Source organism: Podarcis gaigeae (assembly GCF_964106915.1).
Source record: "Podarcis gaigeae genome assembly, chromosome: 2".
Classification (NCBI taxonomy): domain Eukaryota; kingdom Metazoa; phylum Chordata; class Lepidosauria; order Squamata; family Lacertidae; genus Podarcis; species Podarcis gaigeae.
In genome coordinates this window covers 73,236,693-73,254,937 of record NC_139679.1, presented here as the reverse complement: position 1 = coordinate 73,254,937, position 18,245 = coordinate 73,236,693, and the positions used below count along the sequence as shown (strand labels likewise).

Below are 18,245 nucleotides of genomic sequence, written 5' to 3'. Positions count from 1 at the left end.
CCCATGCACGTTGGTACAGGGCTCCCCTACATTTCGTTCATTTTCCCTGCTTCCCTCACCTTGGTGGTTTTCAACACTAAATGTGCTCAGTGGCTTAAATCTTCCTCCTCAAGCTGAAGAAGTTATGGAATGAAGCAAAAAAGAACTCTGTCATTACTTAGTTCTGCCCTTGCTGAAATCAGTCTAATATTGGAAATAGCAGAGTATTGAGATTGCTTCAAGTGTGTGTGTGTGTGTGTGTGTGTGTGTGTGTGTGTGTCCTGCATTTCTGTGTAGGAATTTAAACTGAAGCATCCATGTGTGTGTGTGTCCCTATGAGTACACTCACTAGAAAGTCACATGTGGCAGCTGCTTCCCAGCATGTTGGGTGTGTACACCATGAAATTTGTGAATATGCATTTGTCTCACATTACAGTCTATGAGCATGGATTGCACACTAATTCCTGTGCACACATACCTTCACCGTCAAACACAGATGAATGAAATGCTTTTGCCGGTGGAATTTTCCAATATTTGTCTATTCAGTGCTGCAAATGAGAAGGAGCCAATTACTAGAGTCTCACACTCCCCCCCCCCCCCACACACAGAGTATTTCAAGGATGGGATAACATTTTTGACAAAGCATCTAGCAAATGTTTGCTGTCCTTCTGACATTTGTTGAAGCCCAATCTCACACAACAAGGGCCTCAGTTATTTTGGAAACTTTTGCTGTGTTGAAGTATCTTTTGTGAAACACACAAAAGAAAAGGGGAAAAAACATACCGGTACATACGTACATACATACATACATACATACATACATAAATAATTTTATTTGTATGCCATCTTTCCATTCTCAAGGTGGCTTACAACATAAAAAATACTTAATTGCAACATAACAAAAGTAGTCATAAATAATAAATAAAACATCAAAAAATACACAACCAGACTGAACTATTTCCACATAAATAAGATCTAAATAAAGATACAAAACATAATAGAAAAAATAGCAACAGCTCCCCTCCCAACCAAAAAAGACCCCAGACCAAGAGTCTGTTCAGCAAGCTCAGCCTTTGTTGCTGAAGTCAGTCAGGGCCCCCCAAGTAGAAAAAGGCGGGCAAGGCAGGGAGCAGGACTTCCAGGACTCACAGCCAAAACCTTACCTGTTCTTTTGAAAGGTTACACATGTGTGCTGGTCAAAGCTGGATGTTGAAATTCAGCTTCTGCATGACACCATGCAAGAAATTTATGACTTAAGAGTTATCTTTTATCTCCCTGAATCAGATATTAGTTCTTTGTAATGATGCTGCTTCCTTTTCTGCCTGTATAGTAGCATACTGTGTGCATTTTAGTCTATAGCAGGGCATTCAAGTTGTGGTGCAGTGTCCCCTCTAGTGGTGGAGATTGTCTACACAGAGATCCGTAATTAGAGAATGGAACTCATGAAGCTGAATACCACCTTCAAAGTGCCAGATGTCCCTGTTAAATACTCAGGAGATACTTGACCCACTCTCAAGTCAGCACTGCAGTGGAGATGATTGGGAATAGATTTGTATCAGGGACATGTTATATCCACTCAAGGATTTGTTTTGGAGTAATGGTAGAAATAGTATTTTTCAGCTGACCTGCGTTTTCTGAATAGAAGCCAGCCTCTACAATTAAAATCTCCGTTTTCATAACACACAGGGAACAGGTTTTCTCAGTCTCCTGGGAATATATAGAATCCAGCAGCTCTTGACAGAGTTCTGGGTTCAACTGAGAGTTCCACTGGAAAGCATGTGTTTCCATTTGCATCTTGCATTATATCCCCATACAAGATTACTTTCTCCAAGGCTTTTTCTCAGCCTACAGCTCTCATTTTTACTACTTAACCTAATACGACTTTACAGTCCAACCTTGTCCTGAAAGGGTTCTCTTCTTCTGGGCTTCCGTCTTTAGACCTTGCCTGTCTGAGCAACTTCTCAACTATGATTCAATAGCTTTCCAGTCAGGGCCAGCTCAAGATATTTGGCTGCCTGAGGCAAAGGACAAGACGACCTCTCCCTCAATTCCTGGAAGCGGAATCTCAGGTCAACCCTGGCAGCATCCTCCACTGCTCCTGAGGGAAACACACGGCAGGCCACGTGTCACCCACAGCTCTGTTCTTCAACAGCTTGCCACTGCTTCCTCATCACCACCGCCAACCTGCATCAGCCACCTGAGATGGCAGCCTCACTTTGCCAGCCCTGTTTCAGTCCAGTCTCATAACCTCTATCTTAGGAAAGAGATTCCATGTTCAGTTTTGGGATGAGGCAAGTATTGGATAGGAGGAACCTCAAAATGCAAACTGCCCTTGAACAGGGCAGCTTCATTCAAGTTGGGTCCATCTCTCTTCCAGCATAGCCTGACTCAAGTCGGGGCTCACATCCCACCTCCACCGGGCTCTACTCTGCACATGTGGCCTCTGCTAGTGGGACAGAATCCCTCCTCTGCCTGTAACCCTTTCCTCAAGTTAAGGGAGTTTTGTTTGTTTGTTTGTTTGTTTGTTTGTTTGTTTGTTTGTTTGTGGAGCAGGATGAGCAACTGAACTGAACATGACAAACATCATTCTACTTCATTTTTTTTAAAATGATATTTATTAAAGTTTCCAGAATAAACAAGGAAAGATAGAAAAAAGAAAAGAATAAAGTTTACATTTAGTTTCGTTGACATCTTTCCCGGACTTCCCCCCCCCCCCCTCTCGTATTCCCATTCCATAAAATTAATTCCACAAATTCTTACCCCAAATTTTAAAACCTTATTATAATTATAAATAACCCATTTATTCAAAATTAATTTATCTTATTTAACCATTTCTCCTTATGATTTTTATGCTTCCCTAAGCTCGACCCCAATTCCCTTCCACGAATTCCCCTATTTTCATAGAACCAGAAGAAATAAGAAAAAAGAAAAGAAAGAAAAAATATGTAATTTTACAGCCTTTGGATTCCAAATCTCCCTCCCCCTTTTCCCGGTTCCGATCCCCAAAGTTCATCCATCTGTCTACTGCCAAACTGGAGAACCCACGTCCATGTCTCAGTTCTACTTTGCCATCTTTTGATAGCTTTTGATTTCAGAAAGTCCAATCTCGGAGAAACTCTCAGAAAAGATCATTCTTCTTCCATCCAGACCTCTATGTTTAAGAGTATAACTCAAATTCTGTTTCTTGATCCTTTTAAAGTCTGGATGTCCCAAATGTTCCAACTTCGAGTTTAGTCCAGCTCTTATTCCTCAGGTTTCTTTTCCTGTTCTGCTGCAAAAACCTTCTAATTCAGAAACTTCTTGTTCTCCACAGAGGCTTTATTTATTCAGGAACATAAACTTACGTCAAGTCCCTTCCTTTCTTCAATAGATAAATCCATTGTCTCCTTTAGTGTAGAAACCTCTGTAGACAAAATAATGCTTCGTTTTTGCAGCTTTCCCAAGAGATAACAAATCCTGCTCAATTTCATAGTATTTTTCCACTTGCTGCTACTGTTGCAATGTCCCAACCTGCCTCTAGAGGGAATATGGTAACTTAATTTCTTTCCAGATCAGACCAAAAAGTCAAATAACTTGTTGCCCTTATTTCCAATAATTTATGTCCAAATTGTAACAAATCTAACCAGCAAAGCCATCGTAACAAAGTTCTCTTTTATTTTCCTGCTTTGACAGCTACTTTGACAGCTGTCAAAGTTTCTGTGTCTCTTCACCAGTCTCTCATAACGGATCGCTCCTGGTTCCCGGGGGGGTTGCATTTTAGTTCTCGCAAACCAATCTTCTCCTCCAGCACAATTATTGTAATTTCCCTTCGTGAAATTAATTTTTTTCAAAAAAAACAAGTTCATCTCTCGATCTTAGTTGTCAAATCCTTGCGTTAAAACATCTACAACGGGGGGGGGCGGGCTTCCTTTTTGCACCTCCCCCGCTCGCTCCAAATTCATAAATCAAATTTTTCCTTTTAAGTCCGATAAATTTACTCACGGGTTGTTCTTTTTAATCCAAATCCAAAATTTTCCAAAGAAGAAGTCGTTGCTCTCCGCCGAATGGCATGCGGCTTCGCTGGGCAGGGGAAGCAGTGGACTCATAGCACCACACACACACCCCATCGCCCGCTCCGCAGCCTTTAAAAAGGCTCCTTCGCGGGTTGGGGGGGCGCAAACGGTGCCCGCTGAGTCACCAAGTCCATGGGCATCACCGCCCATGGTTTTTGAGGGTCCCCGCGTCGCCGGCGCGGCAGGACCCAACCCCTACCCAGCAGGCTCCCTCCGGAGCTCAGAGGGAGTCCGCCATTCGGCGATGGCGCCGACCCATTCTACTTCAGTCAAGAATAATGTTGCGGTATACATCAATTACTGCATATCACATACTTCCACAAGGGAATTAATCTGTGTGCTTTTCTCTTTCTGTTCTCTGCAGGAATATCTGGATGTTCTAGGAAGACCCATGGTCTTGGCAGGGAACAAAGCAAAACAGGTTCAGTGGACCAATGTCTATCGGGATGCTTTGGTAAGTGAAATAACTTTATGAGTTCCCACAACTGGTCTTTTGCTTTTCATTTCTTTTCTCCTGTTTGTAAGGTCTACCCATCCACTGCAGTGTAATTTGTCCTACTTAATTTATTTTATGTCACATACCTCTTCAGTGTCCCAAGTCTGACATTCCCAAGTTGGTATCTTCTCCAGTTTCCTTCAGGAAACAGGCTCTGCGGATTCCACTGTATGGTGGTGTACACGCAAGACATAGTAATTTACACCTCCCAGCATGGCCCGGCTCCATGTTTCAAGGCCATTGGTTTGCACAATATAATTGACAGTGGGCAATGGAATAAAAATCAAAGCTCCCAGTGACTTGTTTCAAGTTTTTTTTTTTGGGGGGGGGGGGGTTAAAGAGACATTTGATAATAGATCTCCTATGTCACACCTATTTGACCCTTAGGAGTATGGAGCTACTTAGATACTGTAACTGTGTTTATCATATTTTCTTGCTTTTGACATTTGATAGGGTCTGGGCTTGGTCATAACAGGCACTCTGCCAGTGTTCAACCTCACTGAAGATGGCAGCAGTGAAAGGAAGGTATGTTTTCTTCCTGCAATATCCCCCACCCTGATTTTGACCTACTGCTGATACTCTTCTTGCTCATATGCACAACAGTTAGCCTGCTGTGAAGTATGTGTTTGTGTGACAGAGAGAGACTCTAGCATCCAAACAAAGGTTTGTTTTGTTCTTTGTCTTCCATGTAGATGTCACTGATACCTTTAAACAAAAAATGGTAGTCAATTGTGGGGTCAATTCAAAATCAGTCAATCTGAATCAGCCAAGTATAGCATCTCCCTGCCAAATTTTATGACATTCAAAAGATGTAAACATGGGCTAAGATTATAAATGATGGAGGGGCAGTTGGCTGGGATTTTTTCAGAGCAAATGCAAGACAGTCAGCCCACCAGCTGACCACCTTCTTGTCCTGTGTTTATTGTTTATGTACATCAGCATCATACCTTTATGACCAGGGCTGCGTGCCAAACCAATATAGTCTTTATTAAAATTTGTTAACTGGGAAGGTACCTGAAGTTAGGAGTGGCATAAATTTCTCCTTCAAATGACAGGTGAGCAGTAAGCATTTTAAAACATACTAAAAGTAAAGGTAAAGGTACCCCTGCCCGTACGGGCCAGTCTTGACAGACTCTGGGGTTGTGCGCCCATCTCACTTAAGAGGCCAGGGGCCAGCGCTGTCCGGAGACACTTCCGGGTCACGCGGCCAGTGTGACATCGCTGCTCTGGCGAGCCAGAGCCGCACACGGAAACGCCGTTTACCTTCCCGCTGGTAAGCGGTCCCTATTTATCTACTTGCACCCAGAGGTGCTTTCGAACTGCTAGGTTGGCAGGCGCTGGGACTGAGCAGCGGGAGCGCACCCCGCCGCAGGGATTCGAACCGCCGACCTTTCGATCAGCAAGTCCTAGGCGCTGAGGCTTTAACCCACAGTGCAAACATACTAGTGTGCATATAATCTACAATACTGCACAAAGCAGAACTTCACCCAGTTATTTCTGTATTCAATACCGTGTACTGTGTCAAAGTCCTGGGGTGGATAGTGCCCTGTAAAATCACTGGTTTGGGTGCAGCTGTATCACTGGAGGAAAAGAAAAGCTGCATCTTCTATGGGTCAACCGGTAGGAATGCTGTGCTATTGTTTATAGAACACCTTACAGAGAGTGATGGGTCAGAAACAGACATGGACACTAACTACGTATGAGATACTGAAGTGTGAATAGTGTAGGAGCTCCCTATGCTGCAGCATTGCTAAAGCTAGGTAGGGCACCGACCTAGAGGAGAGATCCCTGAAATCTCCTTTCTGCATTCCCAGAGAAGAGCAGTTGGTGATGGTGGTAGTAGTAACAGTAACAGGAGGAACAATAATAACAATTGGTAGCAGCTAATGTAATTGGCAGAGCCACAGAAGCACCCTGATGCCTGCGTCGCTGTAGCTTCCCTGGGTAGGACTCAGGTGGCAGAAAGGAGAGGAGAGGACTGCACAGGCATACTGGGGGAGTCCAGCAGCAACAGCAGTCTTGGAAAGTCAGCTCGAACACACTACACTGTGTGTTGTGTGTGTGTTCCCTGTTTGGAGAAGTTTTCAATATTTAATGCTGTATTGTGTTTTTAATATTCGACTGGGAGCTGCCCGTAGTGGCACTGCCAGATGAGCGGAGTATAAATAATAATAATAATAATAATTATAATTATTATTATTATTATGCCTATCAGCTTAAGTATTTCTGTTGGATTTTCTCACCCTGCAATGGCACCTGAATTCCAAAACAAACAAGCCCCACTAGACTGAGCACTAATGCCTCCCTTCTCTCCAGTGAGGAGAATCCCAGCATGTTTCAGCAGCCTGTCTCATTTGCCTTATGCTTCCCAATTCATGTTTGTTTAGATTTATTAGCAGTAATAGACCTGCCATGGCATTCTATAGCTGCTTTCTGTTAAACAGCCAACGATCTGTTTCTCAACTAGGTAAGCGACAAGGCCAAAGACCAAGCCATTTATTCTCCGGGGAGCCCAGTTGCTGCCTCATAAAGCAGCATGGCAACTCCATTGCAATCATTATCCCATGGCGTGCAGTGTAGCAGTTGGTATTGTGGCTTTTTGCAGGTGCAGGCACCGGTGTCTCTTTAAGAGGAGAATGTACTTGTCTTAAAGAAGAATGTGGTTAGGGTAGAAGAGCCTGATAAGGGACTGACACTGATTTCAGGGCCCTTGTCAGTCACTGGATTCTGTTTACTGTTGGGGTTAGTTTGCTTTTAGCTGTTTACAGCTCCCTCATGGAGTGAACCACTGAGCTGCTGGGGGGAGCTTCAGTTCTCAGTGAGCTTCCATCCTCCAGCTGACCTGGGTGGGCCATTGGATCCTGCTAGACAGGAATATAAGATATATAAGATGGCTTCCAGCTCCAGTTGAGCTTTGCTCAGTTGAATGTGTCCCACATCCATCCATCCTGTTTACCTAATACCATGAGAGAAAAACTGTAAGGGTAGGTCCAAATGACACCGCAATTTGTCTACATTGTGATGCTTGCACAGTACATAAGCTGAGTTAGTCTTGGAAATGCTCAAGCATTTTGTGCATCACCATGCCATCATTTTACTTCATTTGGGAAGGCTGTGCAATCCAGATGTGTGCATGTGAAAATTAAAAGGAAATCATGTTGATTTTCCCATGTAAAAAGGGGGCTGCTGAGTCTTCTTATCATACACTCCCTGTGATTGAGTATTTTAAATATTGGTTAAAAACTGAGTTTATGTGTTTGTGAAAGAGAGAGAGAGACACACATATTATTGAGTCTAGGTGTATAAGTGGGAAGTCGGAGAAAGGAAGTTCAAATGTGAATTTTCATCCCACCATCCTCTTCAACCGGGGATCTCCCTCATCTTGCACAGGTATTACACGTTTTCCCTGTATGGCTTGGCTATGACAAGTTATCTCCCGTCGTTCTCTTTATATCAAGGACATGGGGGCAAATAAAAAACTACATCACTATTGGATGGCATCTATGTTGTCCACGACTTCAGTCTCTTGAATATAACTGCTTTTGCTGCTTGTGTTTTTTCAGAACCAGCTCATCCTCGGTGTTGTGGGGATTGACGTGACTCTGAATGACATCAAGAAGCTGACGCAGCGATACAATGTGCGTAAGGAATGGATTCCTTCCTTCAGAGTAGCATTCTTCCACACGCCAGTCCCTGCAAAGTCTCAGCCGTGATAAAGAGCAAGCAGGCGGGGAAGAGAGGCATCTTTGGGAATTAGCATGAGGTTCACATTTGCACAGAATTCTCCTAATTGCTTCCTGCACTCCAGTTCCAAATCAGCCCCACCTATCTGATAGTCATTGCTTCTTCTGCAGTGAGAGAATTGGGGGGGAAACAAACCCGTTTAGAAGGTCTTAGGTGTCTGTTCTGTGCTTGAGTTGATTAATGGAGGAGAGGCAGAGGTCTGTAGAGATTATCTGTGGCAATGGCATGGGAACTTTGATGCAATTCCGCTCTTTCATCTTGAGCTGTAATTTGTTTCTCTTGTTGTCCTACCATCCAGTTAGGGGCCAACGGCTATATATTTGCTATTGATCTGAATGGATATCTATTGCTACACCCAAATCTGAGACCTCAGGTAAGTGCAGTTTACCCCTCCTTTGAATAACCATTGCCACCCACCACCACCAACAGATAAGGTGATTTTCCATCCCATTTACCCCACAAAATGAAAGTGTGTCTGTTTGGCATCATCCGCTCTCTGTCGCTGCTTTTCACCACACCATTCACTCAAAGAACATTTCCAAAGGTCATTGCCATGTTTTCCTTCAAACTTCAATGTAATAAGCAGTGACTTGGTGCAAAATTCTCTTACTATTATGCAGAGGGTCGATATACCTGCCTACAGCTGGATTGCTGTCTAGCTGCGAACAAATGATTAGGTGGGAATATTAGTGATGACAATTTGACACCGGATTGAAAGTAGTTCCAGCTATCACAAACAAGTGAACTATCCATAAAGGTAAAGGTAAAGGTACCCCTGCCCATACGGGCCAGTCGTGTCCGACTCTAGGGTTGTGCGCCCATCTCACTTAAGAGGCCGGGGGCCAGCGCTGTCCGAAGACACTTCCGGGTCACGTGGCCAGCGTGACAAGCTGCATCTGGCGAGCCAGCGCAGCACACAGAAACACCGTTTACCTTCCCGCTAGTAAGCGGTCCCTATTTATCTACTTGCACCCGGGGGTGCTTTCGAACTGCTAGGTTGGCAGGCGCTGGGACTGAACGACTGGAGCGCACCCCGCCACGGGGATTCGAACCGCCGACCATGCGATCGGCAAGTCCTAGGCGCTGAGGTTTTACCCACTATCCACGATAATATGAACTATCCATATTAAGCCACAAATTTGCCACCAAAAAGCAAACATGTGCTTTCTCTCTGTTGATGGTTGTTGTTATTATTGACCAACAGTCAACTATTTGCCTAATATGTTGAATTCAGCCTTTTGCACTTATCCAGCTCCTTCCCTTTCTATTTCTATGGCCCTTCTTTTTCCTACACCTTTTGTGAAGTTTCTTCTCTTCCATCCATCTCTTTTGGTACCTGCCCTCATGATTCCTAGCTCTTAACATCCCTAGATCATTACCTTTCCAGCCTCCCTGCAGCACACACACCTTTTTTCTATACTCCCACTTAATGTGGATGCTTTTCTGATCTTGAACTATATTCATGGTCATGGCATAGACTCACAAAGCCTTTCCCTAAAGTCTGAACTAAGACCAGAAACATGCCGTGATGTCACAGAATGTTCACTAATATTTTAACTGCTGAGAGGTTTGACTAGCTATTTCCAATCAAAATGTGAAATTCAGCCATTCTCATCTCCACTTTTCTTAGCAACATAAAAGAATCCTTTTTGCTTTAGACCCTGCTAAAGGGATTTCCACATTACTCTGCCTCCATGTCTTTCTCCTCAGCCATCCTGGGTTTCTCTCCAGAGCTCATATCTGTGCACAGCTCTTCCTGTCTCCAGCACCTCTCTGTGGTTTTCTGTTTTTATTAACCTTTCACATATACATTTTGCACTACTTTCATTTCCATTTTATAGCACTTCCTCATCAGTAGCTTAGTGATACAGGTTGGACTGCAAAAAGCTGGATTGCCCATATGTGGCAAGGGTGGCAAGATGCCAAACAGGATGGGATTCCTGTGCCTTTAAAAGTTTTGTGGAATAGAATGTTTCACTTTTCTCACCCCTGCATGATGACTATTAAAGATTAAAGATAATTTTATTAGGCCCACTCATTTTAAAAGTATGTTTTCTTACAAATATTTTATTTTATGTAAACCACTTAGAGGTGTTTTCTTTTATTAAGCAACATATACCGTATTTTTGTGTGTATAAGACTATATTTCCCCCCAATTTTTTTAAGTTTAAAATTGGGGGTCGTCTTATACACGGAATGTTTAAAATATTTATTGCTTTTGCACTTGGTCACTATGTCCTAAAAAATAAGGTCACCAGGAAGTCTGGGTAAGGACTGGGATCTGGGCCTCCCTGCATTATCTGCTGTACCAAGAAAGTCTCCAGTTAGCTGTGTAAGCACGAAGCCCTTCTGTATCTGATAGTTCATCAGAATTATAGGCTGATACAAGCAAGCCATTAAAGGGCAAACTGAATGCTTTCAAAAAGTGGGAGATTAAGACTGGGAGGAAAACCCCATTGAACTCAGTGGGATGTGGGCAAGGAAAATCAGGGAGTGATTAGACATGCAAAGGATTGTCCTGTAAGGGTGTGCCAACAGATGGAGCATTTCCATCTGCCAATTCTCTGAGGCTAAATGTAGACCATCAACAGATTTCTCTGTGGCTGCATGTCTCACTCCTACCAGCTGCCTCCATGCGTGCCAAACACTCCGACCCAAGAGCCGATGAGTACCTTGGGTGTCAGCCAGTCCGTTAGCAGAGGGGGAGGATCTCATCATCTCCCTCAACAACAAATTGCCCAGACTGATGGAAGGCAGCAGCAATAAGAGATTTCATTTCAGCCAGAGGCATGAGTTGGCCCTGCAGCGTCTCTTGTCTTCTCAGGAGAGGAGGATTATGGTCTGTGATGTTCAGCAAACAGAGAATCAGTATATGATCTGCAGGACTCCCGTTGTGTGTAGATGGGTACAGTCGGCTTCTCACAACTGTGACTTCTCTGCTTGTTCATTCTTTGCTTGTATTTGCATAACCTATTTGTTTTAACATGGAGGATGAATGATGACTGGGGAAACAGGGCAGGGCTGGTCCTAGGTGCTTGGGAATTAAATTAATCTAGAGTTCAGCTAATTATTCACCACTCCAACGCTGGGAGCCATTTGCTGTACTTAATGCGGAGCAGGAAATGGTGTTCTTGTCAGCCACAGAGCGCTAATTGCCACCTCTCAGGGATGTGATATATGGACTTCCCTTCTACTCCTGGCAGGTGTAGACAGGAATTAGCTGGCCCCTTTTTATGAAATATTACTTCCTTGGGATATTAAACACGCACACAAGAAGGAGTGAGTGAGGAGCCCCAGGCTAATTTATCTCAGGGGACGCTCTACATCTATCAGGGTGGGGCAAGGAAAACAGGCTTCCAGCTCAGATACCGTTCAGATAAATCTATCATTAAGAGGCCAGCCAGGAATTAGGGCACTGAGAAATGGCAGCGATCAGAGTGAGATATGTTTCATTGGCAGAAACTTCCAACTCAGTTCATCAGTGTTATTAATAGGCAAGTGATGTGGCAGAGACGGACAGAAAGAGCACCAATTTATTCACTTGCCTCAGTCTCACTCTGATCAATAACCATTTAAATTGCTCAGCAGAGTAGCACCACCAACCAAGACTGGATGCATTTTCTGTGCTTGGCCTGAACTCAGTCAACTTTTGCACAAGTATCTCTCTTCAGGTAGAACCACCATTTCATCTTGGCACACTCAGCCCTAGATAGATTACCTTTTTGTTGAATTTCTATGCTGCTCTTCATCCAAGGATTGCAGGGTTGTTCACAATATAAAAACACAAAACTATATAGCATAGTAACAAACAAAAACAATACCCCCCCCCACACACAAGCAGTTTAAAAGACCATAGATAATTTAATTTGCCAAAGGCCTGGGAGGAGGGGTGTTTTTTCCTGATGCCTAAATATAGGTAACGAAGGCATCAGGTAAGCCTCCCTGGAGAGAGCATTCCACAAACTGAGCTACCGCAAAAAAAGGTCCACTCTCATATTGCCACCCTCCAGATTTCTCATGAGGGATACCCGTGAAAAAGGGCCTCAGATTATGATTGCAGAGTCCAGGTTAGTTCATTAACCTTGTATGTCCTCGCTATCAACGGGGGGGGGGGGCGCTTGAGGATGACAGAGACTTTTTTTTGGTAAATTCTGTGCTTCTATTTTCTCAACTGCAAAATGTAAGGAGGGGGGAGAATTCCAGGAACCTGTGACCCTGGACTTCCTTGATGCTGAACTAGAGGACGAGAACAAAGAGGAGGTAAGTGAAACCTTGGAGGTAGGGTCTGTTCTGTTTTATGAAGTTAAGTGCATACAAGACTATTAAGTCGTGGCCATGTGGCAAAGCTGTAAGCCAACTGTGAATATGCTTTGTAGAAGCGTTTTGCTCACTGCAGAAAAGTAAGATTCCACCATGGGTTCGTCTGCAGATGTGTCCCCATATTAAACAGCTACCGTTTCAACAAGATTCCCAGTAATGGCAGCAGTAGGCAATGACTGCTGCAGATATATGGACATCTTGAGTACCTTACACTTCCATGTAGCAAAATGCACTTACCCAGTAAATATGCCAACATGTAGGACCAGGGATGAGCAGATATGTCAGTTTTGGTTTCTCTCAGTGTCTCATTTTCTCAGTCTTGAGATCAGTATGTCACATTTCCACGTCAGATTGCATTATTTTTTTAAAGTCCTCATGAAAATTCATCAGCAATTTAGTGCAAATTTCTCTTAATACATACATTTTTGTTTGTAATTTTTGCCTAATATTTTTGAAAAGCAATTTTCCCCAATATGGTGCAATTGTATATGTTACTTTCATCAATTTTAATGCACACTTTGCCTTATTATATGTATTTTTGTACATGTTATTTAGCTGGAGAATTGCACTGAAAAAAATCAGTGAAGGATGGCTATGCTTTGTGTATTGTTTTGGAAAGCGTGAATTATGTGGGTTCACCTTTAAATGTGAACTGAATCGAAGGTCTACCCCATCCTTATCAAATATATTCATGTCTGTTTTGTCTCCTACCATAGTAATCAGTGATCAATCAGGGTTCTTGCCCCATGTACACATGATGTGTATATAGGGAGAGTGTGCAAGCTGCTACATGAAAGTGTTATCTGCATAGGAATTGCCACACATGAAATAACCCTTAGAGGCCTGGCCATGTATCCCAGGTTACAGTCCTGATGCATTTTCACAGAACTTGCATATGGGATCTGTTCCTTGGCCAATGGAAAATGGTGCCCTGTGTTTATGCCATAACTGAGAGCTACAGGGAGAAGGGTAGGGAGCAACTTGGGGTATAAATCCTATCTCCATCCTTGAGACTAGTATTCTGGACTTTCTCAGCATCCAATTGGAAAACATGGGTAGAGAACTCCCATTTTAATTACCTATCTTAGAATATTAAAACAGTTTTCTAGAGAGGTAAGAAAGATGTCCAATTGCTATGTGCAACTTCTGGCACTCAGCCATGTGCAATGCCTCCTTTCACGTCCTCCCCTCCCCCTGCCCCCCACTCCAGATCCGGAGAAGCATGATAGATGGATTTAAGGATCAGCGATACATCAAGACTCTGGTTAAGTCCCAAGATGAGGTAAAAACTTGTGGTGAACTTTCAGATTGTTTAGCAAACATAAGAGTGAATTGGTCTGTGTAACCAGGAGTTTTAAAAGACTGGATCAGTTTGTCTGGTCCTTAATAGAGAAGCAATGCATGAAGGTTGGGAATAAACATAAAAACCCTTGAAGTTGACTTATATTGAGTTAACCCATTAGCCCATGTAGACCACTCAACTAGTGGGCCACAGCTTGATCCAGTGTAGGTTGCAACAGAACCACTACAACCATTCAGATATATGGAGAAAGTTTAAGAAATGAGTCCCCAATTGCATGTTTGGGTTAAAAGTGGGTCCCAGGTCTGAAAAGGTTGAAGGTGGTTTTCTTCTCTGCCTGGTAATGGCTTTCCAAGTTCTATAGAAGAGGCTTTGCCATTCTCATTAACGGCTAGCTTAAAGGCACAAAATGACAAAAAACAGCTGTCGTTCAGGACTTGATCTTGGGTGAGAAAACCAACTTGACTTGTATTTGCAAAATGTGAATGGAACAAGCTGGGAGATTATGACCTCCTTGGCTTTGTGAACCTTATTTTTGGTACAGTGCCAACCAAGTTTGGAGAGCTTGGAAAGGTGTTACTGGAATCTATATACATTCCATCTCCCTCTCCAGGGTGGTGGTTAAGATGGATCTGGCTCCTCAATGCTTATACCTGGTTTTGGGTAATCAGGACCTGTTAGTGCTCAGCCGTTATGGAAGCATTCTCCTTGCCTGAGACGATTGCAGTGATTTGGGGCATTTTGTCATTGTTCTGGAAGACTGCAGTATATATATGAAGTCTGCCTTGTCAGATGCAGTTCAGGATTTCATGGCTGCCATGGGATGCAACATACCATCGTCCCAACACTTGTGGCAAGCCATACTCTGGGCCTGGTGTTCTTGATTCAGCAGTATAGTGATCTTGATTTGGATAAGATTCTGTTGGCTCATTTGTCATGGTTAGACCAGTTCCTTATAAGATTTAAGTTTTCACTGACTATGTATTTCCACAAGGATTGGGAATCTAGTAGGGTGGCTCTCTCTCAGAGGTTGATGGATCCAGATGGATTCCTGAGACCACTGGGGCAGTTTCCAACCTGCATGCCTGGAGCTTCTATATAGATTCTAATCACCCAATGGGATACAGAGATGAGAGCAGTAGTAAATTTAGAAGGGCAGGCACACATCATGACAGTCTCCATAGCCATCTCCCATAGCCGGAGTCTGCAGCTCTGCTGCCAAGTTGATTCACTGTAGGACTGCATGATTTGAAACCTCAAATGACACCTTGAAACAATAGTTTCTGCATCAGCTTCTAGGGACTTTGTACTGAAAAAGAAATGGCTGCCCTTGTGGTACAATCAGCGTTGCTGGAAACAGTAGTGGAAGCCATCATTTTTCAGCATTGTTTGAGGCTTCAGTTTCATGCAATGTGGCAGTGAGCTAGCGGCACAGCTGCTGGCTTGCCAATTTACTAGTAGAGAGAGAGAGAGTGCAAAATCTGTTCTGGATTATTACATCATCATTCTGGTTTTTTATATTGATCCAGAGTGGCACCATGTTCATGCAGTTTCCACAATTGCTCCTTGGCATGCTCATACATTGACTTGAACCCAACCAGCTCCTTTGTTTTCTGAGGGGCCTAAGAGCAATGAAGCAATTGGGAAGACTTCTAGAATGCAGGTTTTGGAAGACTCACAGTCAATCTAAATGAAAGAACGTAAAGGACTGGTTACAATGAATATTCTTTAATTTTTATTGTGAATTAATATTGGTGTTTTTACTATTTTGCTGTGCGATGCCCCAATAGCTTTATTAAAGCATGGAAGAAATAATAATAATAATAAATGCTCTCACTCTTATTTCTTCACCTTTGACCTTCCAGAGATATATAGATAAAGTCTATAGGACCTATACCTGGGCTCCTATCAAAAGCACAAACTACAGGTAAGGAGCTAACAAGAAGCAGCATGGAATAATAGCTTCCCTCGTCCTATTCAGCTGAACCTCCACCATGAATGGTGATCCGAAAGAGTGCTTCAAAATCTCAAGAGAGCTCTTTAGAAGGCAGTAGGAATCTCTGCCTCCAACAGTGGAGGTAGAATATAGACATTGTGGCTAATGGCTAATGTAGATCCAATGGATCTGGCTGGCATCTCTTCATCAGCACCAGGTTGCTGCTCAGGATGGTGTCTAGACAGATACAGTTGACTGACTGACTGACTGACTGACTGATTGATTGATTGCATTTATATTCCACCTTTCCTCCAAGGAGCTCAAGGTGGCATCCATCGTCCTCCTTCCCCATTTTATCTTCACAACAAGCCTGAGCCAGTAATGATGGGTTATTCCTTAGCTGTCTGATCCATGGCTGCAACACCTGTAATATCAAGAATCTTGATTTACATCTTAACTTTCATTATCCACACCTAAAAATAGTAAGATTTGTAAAGAAATGATTTGCAGAGGGGGGTACACTTTCTCAGCCTGTATGACACATACAGCTGTCACATTTTACAGCTTTACTATTCAACTAGGAAAAACAAAATGAATATAGTCAGCTTTTTAAAAATGTAAGGTCTGCTTTTTCTGTTCTTGCCATTTGATTGTGCTTCTCATAATCCTATGTGATGCTTACATTTGTGACAAAAACCCAGCAAGTGGCAATAATATCCGTTATTAAGCTGGTATAAAGTTTTAGGCAAAGGAGCTTTATTCAAAGTGGAGTCATAGTGGGGCAATGATATAATGACTTTCTGAATAATTTTGAAGAGTTACTCCCACATGTAAAAAGATCCATGAGGCTGGCTGGCTGGATAGATAAATAGATAACTAGGATTTAGTAGCAAATTGCCTTATAGTATTTTCTATACCCCTCATTTAATAATAAACTCTAGTGCTGGCAGAGTAGGATACAACACACAATTAGCAGAACCTATCCAAAACCAATGGGGCGTCAAACAATTGGGCAAAAATAACTATTCAATGACAGTAAGTGAATAATGGCAGTCCTGAGAAGAAGTACTGCAGAATCCTTATCTTGATGGATCCATTGAAAAAGTTTAAGCATCTTTGTTCTTGAGGAGCTGTGCATTGCGCTGCACTGTATGCACACCCATTGTTATAAGATGTGTGGAAATGCAATATGGGGAAAGGTAAAATGCAGCTATTTCTAATGCACAGTGCCCTTCTCAGTTAATAATAATGCGTTTTAAAAGAAATATGCTTATTTTTGTGCATTTAAATTGTGACAAAAATTAGAGAGCTGCCCTACTTTAATGGTAGCTTGAGGCATCGTTTTGAGTACTGAAGCCTAAAAGTGTTTGGTGAGGCTGCCACCTAGTGCACAGTTGTTTGTTGCAAATACACATATTCCCCAGGGATTTCCTAGTGCAGTTGATGTTGACATTATAAAGTGCAATAACTGCTTGGCCTATTTGAGACAGAAGAACCTGTCCAGCCCAGCTACATAATTAAGTGTCTTTCAGGACTTCTTATCTGAGAGTTGCTTTAAGACTCCCACACTCCCTTCAGCCCCAGCCATCATGCCCAATGGTCAGTAATGATGAGTGTTGTTGTTCAAAAACACATGAAGGGCACCAGATTGGGGAAAGCTGCCCTGAAGAATAGATGTACAGAATTAGAAATGTGCCTTGTTTGTTGTGCATCTCCATACATTTTCTTAATAACTGTTGTATAAAAGCTTTGCTGGTCTTAGGACGGGTTCTGTACCTGCAATGGCCGATGGACCCCATTACGAGGAAGTGCTTGTAAGCTCTGGCTCCTTGGAAACCCCAGACAGAAGTCGATGCCTGTTCTCATCTCCTCTAATCTGTGTTATTATCTCTTTGGCTCCACTGCACCCCCATGCCTCAGTTTGTGCCTCAAATAAGGCACCCCTTGTTTATCCACCCCTTGAGAAGGTGATACTTAAAATATAGCTATGCTCCATTCCTGACAGATCCAAAGGTCATCCTGTGTCAATAGCTCACTAAAGTACTATACTCAGTGGTCAATATATTACATCCCTGCTCTTGTTTTTGCCCATGTCTTCAGCCATCAATTGCTGGCAACTGTACAAATCATTTTGTGCATAACTATCTCAGCAATTTCAGAAACACTCTTTTTCTCTCTCTCCCCTTTACCAGCCTTGGTTTGGTCTTGCCGCACTACAACACGTATTACATCCAAGCCATCCTCAATGACCAGATTCTCCAGGTGAAGTGTAAGTAGATACTTCCTGTTTGCTGTTGGCCTTTCGCGTGCTCTGTGACCCTGAACCCACCAGCTAGCCTAAGGAAGGCTAATAAGAGAAAACAAAGCGCCAGAGTCACTTTTTACATTGGTTATCAAATGAAAAATAAGAGCAACCCT

The 18,245-nt window shown here is 42.9% G+C and overlaps 1 protein-coding gene and 1 long non-coding RNA gene across 8 annotated transcripts in view; one reads left to right on the top strand and one right to left on the bottom strand.

Moving 5' to 3' along the window:
* CACNA2D2 (calcium voltage-gated channel auxiliary subunit alpha2delta 2) overlaps positions 1–18,245 on the top strand; it is a 520,700-nt gene that overhangs the window by 452,387 nt on the left and 50,068 nt on the right. For all 5 annotated transcript variants that reach the window (XR_014561165.1, XM_083726521.1, XM_083726520.1 and 2 more), the window contains 8 exons: positions 4,396–4,485; positions 4,981–5,052; positions 8,091–8,165; positions 8,570–8,644; positions 12,457–12,531; positions 13,802–13,873; positions 15,757–15,818; positions 18,020–18,096. Coding sequence is in view for 4 of the 5 variants with exons in the window: in XM_083726521.1 (XP_083582647.1) it covers positions 4,396–4,485; positions 4,981–5,052; positions 8,091–8,165; positions 8,570–8,644; positions 12,457–12,531; positions 13,802–13,873; positions 15,757–15,818; positions 18,020–18,096 (598 nt within the window). In the remaining variant the exon portion in view is untranslated. The remainder of the gene's footprint in view (positions 1–4,395; positions 4,486–4,980; positions 5,053–8,090; positions 8,166–8,569; positions 8,645–12,456; positions 12,532–13,801; positions 13,874–15,756; positions 15,819–18,019; positions 18,097–18,245) is intronic.
* Positions 13,707–18,245, bottom strand: part of LOC310838859 — a 63,143-nt gene continuing 58,604 nt past the window's right edge. Inside the window, exons 4-5 of one of the 3 annotated variants that reach the window (XR_014561174.1) lie at positions 16,132–16,251; positions 13,707–15,577 (exon numbers count right to left, since the gene is read on the bottom strand). This is a non-coding gene — a long non-coding RNA (uncharacterized lncRNA). Of the gene's footprint in view, positions 15,578–15,603; positions 16,252–18,245 lie in introns of those variants that run through there. The other 2 variants (XR_014561176.1, XR_014561175.1) reach the window with 2 other exon arrangements.